Source organism: Penaeus vannamei, chromosome 21, assembly GCF_042767895.1.
Source record: "Penaeus vannamei isolate JL-2024 chromosome 21, ASM4276789v1, whole genome shotgun sequence".
NCBI classification, from domain to species: domain Eukaryota; kingdom Metazoa; phylum Arthropoda; class Malacostraca; order Decapoda; family Penaeidae; genus Penaeus; species Penaeus vannamei.
In genome coordinates, this window is record NC_091569.1 from 35,552,724 (window position 1) to 35,560,223 (window position 7,500).

The following is a 7,500-nucleotide window of genomic DNA, read 5'->3' on the forward strand; positions in this document are numbered from 1 at the left end:
GTTATTTACAGTAGTCAACGATAAAAGTAGGAATATAACATCGATATGGAATAAGAAATCTACTAATAGTTTAAAGGACTTTTAGTTATTCTGTTATCTGAAAAGTTTCAGGATGTGCACTCTTCAAGTACACTCTTGGTAACTGTTGCACATTGCACATTTCATTTTTTTTTTTTTTTTTTCGTGCACACCCGAGATCTTGTTGATTGCTGTACATTCCATACTGGATTAGGTTTGTGTTTCACATACTGATGAAGGCTGACAAACCTGCACCACATATTCTGACTCTGTATAACTACGGTAAATTTGGAAATGCATCCCCACTCTGATTTTTGGGTGAACAAAATATTTTTCATATAGCTTGTTTTGTTTCAAACGAATCTAGCACTCGCTTCCTTTGGAAATGAAGCACAACTAGGATATTGGTAGCGATATCTGGGGAAGGCTTGATATATATCAAGGAATTTGTGGGAATGATATCGTGAAATATCAGTAGAACTCTAGCATAGTATTTTGACATGTTTTCAGGTTTCATAAGGGACTTTGCCCTTAAACCCTCTCTCATCTCTACCCCCTGCCTGGTCTACAAAATCTTCACCTTGCATGTCCCTGCAGGATAGAGTCTGGGCAAACCAGGCACATTTTCAGTAGATATAGGGGGCTTTGCCCTCTTAAGCCTCCTTTTGGGGTGGGGGTGGGCTGCTCCCTCTTTGGATTGCAGGCTCCCCCTGTTTCCAGTTCGCAGACATAGCTTCAGACTACTATAAGCTTCGAAATCTGGAACCGAGATCATCTCGGGATCCTCCAGCCTGACCATGACAAGCATCCCAGTTCTTTGCTGATGGGGAGCCTCTTTGGTTCCCCTGTTAATCTCTTCATCTCTATCACCCAGCCATACCTTGGGCACACCCACACATACACTCCCCAAAGAGATGACACCCTGCAATAGATAGATTCAGCCCATCTATTACAGGAGCAGCCATCCCAAAGAGGGGTTCAATGGAATCAGTTAAATTTTTATGAATTCTATTTTGTGTGTGTTGTAAAGGGCCTATCCGTGCTGGCCAGACACTGGTTATCTAAAATTTGATATGAATGAAAATACTGGATTTCCTACTATTTTCTATATCATAGAGATTGTAACCACAGCTCCATCAAGTATAAATAGAGACGTTTCCCATAATAACTTAGATTTTTTTTTATTATTTTTATTATTATTTTTTTTTTCTCTCCCTTTGAAAGTATTTGTATCTTGGCTTATTATTTTTGCAGGCCTCCTCTACAAGAATATCATCTTCAATTTGCCCTAACTTAGTGCGGCCATACCGTACAGATTTTCTGGTAGCTGTACTTGCTTACTGGAAAAATGTATAATTTTTAATAACAAAAATATTACAAATGAAAGCGGTCTTAGATTTAGATATAATATCATAAAAGTCATGCACAAAAATATACCAAAATTACCTACAAAATAAAGGGAAAGATAGTAGTAGTAGCCAAAGTAGAAAGTGATAGAGCATAAAAATCACATTTTTTTCTGTTGCTGTGGGTGTAGCCTTTTGCTACAGCCACTTGGGCTCAGGTTCTCAGGAATGGTATTAGATTTTCCCTATTTTTGTTGTTTTTCTTTCTTTCTTTCAGTTTCTTCTTTAACATTCCCGTGATGTAGGTAGCTGATAATGATTTACAAATTTATTAAAACACCCAGCTTTCCTTTGATGCTTAAAGAAATCTTGTAGCAAAATTTAATTATTTTCATTTCTGTAAAGCAGACAGGATGATTTTGTTTTTAGTTTTTTGGGTGATGCTTATAATTGTATTTATAAAGGTGGAGTCAGTCCCTCCTCTCTTTATATTGCTATATTTATATTCATTATTTTTTTTACCTACACAATTACACAGATTAATCAATACATATATGCATATACATAGATGTACAGATACACCTGGCCCCCTATATTTCATTTTAGGTGTGTAACTAAATGTTTCCCTTAATATCTGAAATGTGCACTGCTGCTTACATAAGCATATGTTACAGTGCAAGGATTGAAACTGATGTTTCACACATCAGGATTGAGTGGTGAATTTTGAACTCGAGGGAACTATAGTTACATCCATCCATACATAAATACGTATGCACATAAAGAAGATATATACATGTTACATACAAAAGCCTCACTGATTTAAAAGGGTTTGTTTTATTTAAGTTCTGGCATAAAAACAAACATTATTGATTATTGAAATCAAAGAAATTTCCCCCAAAGAAACTGACAGATGCCTGTTTGTGTATTACAGATGTATATCTTATTTTCTAAATTTTCCAGGTTTGAATTTTAGAAATTCAGAGTTTCGTAAGTATAAGACTGAAAAAATCACGTTGCAAAGCACATTATGATTTTGTCGCAAATATGCAGATCACTAATTTAAGGCATGTGTTACATACAGCAGCACACTATGATGGCATTAGCTGTGTAAACTTTCCTTGCAGTTGGATTATATTAGTGGATATTGTTTTCAGGGAGAAATGTATAACTGAAGTAGATATATTGTTAGAGATTTCACAATTGTCCTTTATTCTGGTGTTATTTTCATACTTGCTATATTTTCTTTTGAAATGTAGCTGTATACCTTGAACAAGGAACAAATAATCAACATTTGAGTAAAAACTGATTTCCACATTTGGAATCTGTCAGTCAATTGTGGACAAGATATTGCAAAGAGATTTTATACTATGCTTTGCACTATAGATGTTGCTGATAACACTTGCCATGATTTTTCATTTTATGCTGCTCACTCCATAGAAAGATGAAGAGCAAATGATTTGGCCTCATCTCTGCAGATTTTTGGTTTTTTATTATCTGATTCTGTTGACTGACAAAATAGGCACACCCCTGTTTTATGAAACTTTATTAACATTGTACTGTATGGTCTTCCTTCACAATTTCACGTTGATCTTCCAAGCATAAGACTGTGTAGTTTGAGACACATCACATGTTTTGTTTTTCTTGAAATGGCAGCACTGAATATGGAAATGACACATACTGTTTTAGGGTAGGCTTTTTAAGCTTATTTATTCAAGCTCATATTGCAGATTGATGACCCATTAATCTTTCTTGATGATGTATTTGTAAACATGTACTGTAATGTAATAGCATCACTTGAAGTCAGTATCTCCAATGCACAGAAATCACTTTTGCATGAGGATATTGTGCATGAATTCTTGCACTTATTTTTTGGGTCCACCTTGGAATATCTAGAAAGATGAATCTTGCTAAAGGCAGCCCTGAAATGATTTTGTAAGACTTCTTTGTTTAAAGTTCAGAACTGTCAATTGGTTCCAGTGGTTATCAAGTATGTGATTTTTAGACACACTCATTATTCAGTACTGTCATTAACAGATAATTAATCAGAGAACACTGTCCTGTGTGAGTGCACACAATTATATCACATTTTGATTGCACTGTTTATTGTCATTATTATTATCATCATCATTATTGCTTGTCAAACATTGCCTACAGCTTTTGCTTGCAGTTTATATTTTACAGGTTTGTATTTTGTTATTTATGGTTATGCAGAAAGGAAAAAAAAAAATCATTTGAGATTCATGATATCATAAGATAAATTATTTACTGCATTAGTCTTATAGTTTTTAATTATTTTCCAATGAAATTAATTACATATATTATTTACATACCCACATAGAATTTAACACATTCACATTTCTTTTATCATACAAAGTATTATCCTATACCATACACCATACACCTTGAAACCTCTCTACTAACATCTCTGTCTGGATTGCCAGGTGTGAGTACAGGAGCCTCCTTTGGCATGGCCATTTTGTGCTCTGTCTTGGTGTTTTCGGGTCTCCAGATGTACAAGAATCAGCTGGGCTCGACGCGTCTCATGACCCTCGTAGCAGGCTATGTGGCCTCCTGGCTCTTCATCTTCATGCTGACTGTATCCTTTTCTATGCTTTGTGTTAAGTAGCTCTTGAACTGAATCCTTTTATACTGTATATTGTATATGAAAGGGTTAGATTGTATGTTGAACTATAAGGTTCTTTGGGTATGAAAGATAGAGAATGTGTAATTGAGTGTGGTTGGAGTCTATGAGACTGCCTGTGGTCCTAGGAAAAGATTTGAAGTGGAAAGAATGCAGGTGTGAAATTGAGAGTAGAAAAAGGAAAATGAGATTGACAGTGTCTTTGAAGTAAGCATAGTTAATACTTTTTCCAACTTGCCATGTCTGCAACTATTGTAATTGTAATTTTCCTTAAGTATGGTACACAGGCTGTAAACAATCTGGAAAACATCATGTTTGGGAAAGGTTTCCAGGCACGAGTCATTCCTGAGGTCACCCTGTGCCTCGTCCTAGCTTGTGCTGCTGCGGGAATGGTCCACAGAGTTTCCATCACTGTATGGTAAGTTCTATAATTTTTTTAGTGGATATGTGGATACTGGGGTAAAACCGTTATATTCGTTTAAATCTTTATTTTCTTTCTTTCGTGAATATATATATTTTTCTTTTCTTCTTTTTTTCTTTCCTTTTCTTTTGATTGAATTGATTTTTTTTTTCTTTGAATTGAACTGAAGTAAATTGAATTGAATTCTTTGTCTTTCTTTTTATTTAATTGAAGAGCCTGTTTATGGATGGTGTCATGATACAGTAGGTTACTGCCTTGTGGCTTGTGGTTGGCTTGCCTCAAGGAATAAGTTAATCACAAGCAGTGCAGTGTGAGGCTGCTATTTCATTCTGTGACACAGAGTAGAAGGACATATCTCTTGAAAAACCTGTATTAATAGAATAAGACGAAGATAGAATGTTACTTCATGGAATGTGTATACGAGTTACCAAAAAATGTATATATGACTAAAAAAGATTAACAATGATAAACGCTGTGAAGTTGTTAATACATGTACGTGTTTTATGCGTTTCAGTTTGCTCTGTTCGATAGTGGGATTGTATTACATCAACAAGCTCAGCCAATCGACTACTTCTGCTCAGGTATCCCACAATGCCAATTACAAGAAGAAGAAATAAGGATGAAGAAAATAAAGAAAGGAAATGTTTAAGTCAAACTATCAACATTCAAAAACTTGCTCTCCTTGATTTCTGTGTTACATATAGGAAGGTGATATTCCTAAATTTATGTCAGAATTGTAATGTTTATTGATATTTATTTTTTTATATTTTTTTCTCTACTTTTTTGCTGTTAAAAATCTGTACATTTGAAGTGACAAATATGAGATGGTCCTTCCTTATGGAAGATAATTTTGTTATGTAATGTTAAAACTATTTGGTTGTTTTTTGTTTATTAGAAATGGATGAGAAAGAAGCAGGAAGCTGATATTTAATTTCCTCGAGACAATTAAAAGCACAAGTTTGCCGTGATTTTCTATTAAAGTACATTTGAATTAATACAGTTTCGTTTCTTTATCCTATATGAAATCTCAATATGATGTGGGAAAAAAGAACAAAAAAAAAGGGATGGGGAATGAGCATAAAAGGAAAGAAAGACAAAAAAAATACAAAACTAATGTATGCTGTAGCTGATAGTGTTAAATGTTTGTGCAAATTCACAGATAAACAGAATGTATCTTTTTGTTGCTGATTCACTAAAAAATATTGAAGGACATCAGTATGTCTAAGAATTTGTTTAAATTTGATTAGATAACCAGAAAGTACAAACGATGTAGAGCAAGTTACTAAGGTGAAAAGAATATATATTTTGGAAACTTTTATTGTCTGGTTTGAATACTCAACATAGATCCAGTGAGTTAAAATAATGTGGAATATATTGGAGAGTTTAAAATATCTGCTCTGAATGATTTATTGTAAGGTAAGAAAAAAGGTCAATACATAGGTCATATTAAGAATGATCTTGTGCAATGGTGACGAATTTTAGTACCAAATGGAATCATATTCATAAAGAAATGAAGAGCTGCCTTTATATTTTCAAGATGAACATTTTTTTGAGGAAGGTCTGGAAATTTACACATCAATTTTAAAACATTGAAAACCATTTAATTGGCGTTTGTGTATGTGCATATAAATACCTTCAAAAGTCATCTTATGCTAAATTAAGGCATGTGATATATGAAAACCCTATAATATGACAATTTTCTCAAATATGTAAGCACAGGCAGTTTCTCATATGATTTCATTAAAGATGCTTATACATTCAAAATATAAAGAAAGGTATCATGAATTACATACCTGTAAATACTAAAGAGAACAGCATGAGATTACACATAAACGCAACTAGTTATAGGTAGAACCTTAAATGACAAATATCTTGACCATTTATAGACCTCCTAAAATCGGAACTCTGGTAGGGACCATGTTTTTCTACAGTTTACCCGGAAAATTTTATTAATGAATTTTCTTTGAAATTAACAGAAAACGATTCTTATTGTCAAGAACATTTTCAAGCGCAGACTTGTGTAAATTTACTGATATTTTTTTTTTTCTGTCTGTCTCTATCTCTCTATCTCATTCTTTCTCTCACTCATATTCGCAACTGCATTTATTAAAAGAAAGTTGTTTCGTTTGGAATGACATGATTTGCTATCCAATAATAAATGGTTTAGTCTTCCTAAAACAAGTTATGAATGCATACTACATAAAGAGAAAGCATTGGAGCAAACATTTTTGCTCCATATTCAGAAATTTTGATTTTTTGACCATTTAAAGAACCATGTGTTTCAGTCGTTATTCCACAGACAAATGGCCGTCCACATAGTTCAGCACTAAAAGCGGTATCTATTTGACCTTTTTCACATTCAGTGAGGACCTGGTAGGGGACCTTTGACCCAGTCCACGACCTGCTTATCATGCCATACGAAGGCACCCTTTGGCTCCTCGACGTCGCGAGGGAGAAGTGCCAAGTAGACGGGGCATTCGGCTCCTTGTTCAGTGGTGAAAACACCCTGTAGAAACAAAAGGAAGGGTAAATTTATATTTGCAGCACAACCCGTGGCTTTAATAATATATTAACTGCTCACCAAAAGGAGTCAGGTTCGCATTAACATTTAAGACTGTATAGGAACACCGCAGTCATCTATATTCCATCCAAATCGGATTCACTACAATTCAGTTTCTTCTTGCACTTTCTTACACCGGATCACAAACCCTTTGCGATGTCATGTCGGTCCTAACGGCCCCCGGGTTGCAGCAGTTGACGATGAGGTCTTCACGAGGGTCATCATCGAAGGCCCGCTGCTGGACTCGGGTCAGGGCCGTCACTCCCACTTTACTGACCGAGTACGGGCAGCTTTGCCACCCTGCCTCCCTCCAGGTCCCGTCCTTGGCCCTCCTAGGAGTTTAAGAAGGCTTACTTCATTTAGGTCCAATGCTATAACTGTCTCATTGTCTTATCTAAGTCCCGGCCTGTCAGTAGAAGTTGATGGCCAGCTTATCCGCTCCTACACGAGCCAAGAATCCTTCACCGGCATCACTTACTCGACGAATTGATTCATGAAATCGCTCAGCTCGTCC

General features: G+C 35.3%; 2 protein-coding genes across 3 annotated transcripts in view; one reads left to right on the forward strand and one right to left on the reverse strand.

Annotated features, from left to right (window-relative positions):
* Positions 1–5,421, forward strand: part of LOC113803520 (keratinocyte-associated protein 2) — a 6,500-nt gene extending 1,079 nt beyond the window's left edge. Inside the window, exons 2-5 of one of the 2 annotated variants that reach the window (XM_027354313.2) lie at positions 2,325–2,351; positions 3,806–3,960; positions 4,293–4,423; positions 4,941–5,421. In XM_027354313.2, the coding sequence (XP_027210114.1) occupies positions 2,325–2,351; positions 3,806–3,960; positions 4,293–4,423; positions 4,941–5,043 (416 nt within the window). In that variant the 3' untranslated portion in view covers positions 5,044–5,421. The remainder of the gene's footprint in view (positions 1–2,324; positions 2,352–3,805; positions 3,961–4,292; positions 4,424–4,940) is intronic. The other variant, XM_027354314.2, reaches the window with a different exon arrangement.
* Positions 5,422–6,647: 1,226 nt separating this feature from the next.
* LOC113803519 (carbonyl reductase [NADPH] 3) overlaps positions 6,648–7,500 on the reverse strand; it is a 5,041-nt gene continuing 4,188 nt past the window's right edge. The window contains exons 4-6 of the mRNA XM_027354311.2: positions 7,465–7,500; positions 7,135–7,318; positions 6,648–6,932 (exon numbers count right to left, since the gene is read on the reverse strand). The exon at positions 7,465–7,500 is cut by the window's right edge and continues 218 nt beyond it. Coding sequence (XP_027210112.2) covers positions 6,786–6,932; positions 7,135–7,318; positions 7,465–7,500 — 367 coding nt within the window. The 3' untranslated portion in view covers positions 6,648–6,785. The remainder of the gene's footprint in view (positions 6,933–7,134; positions 7,319–7,464) is intronic.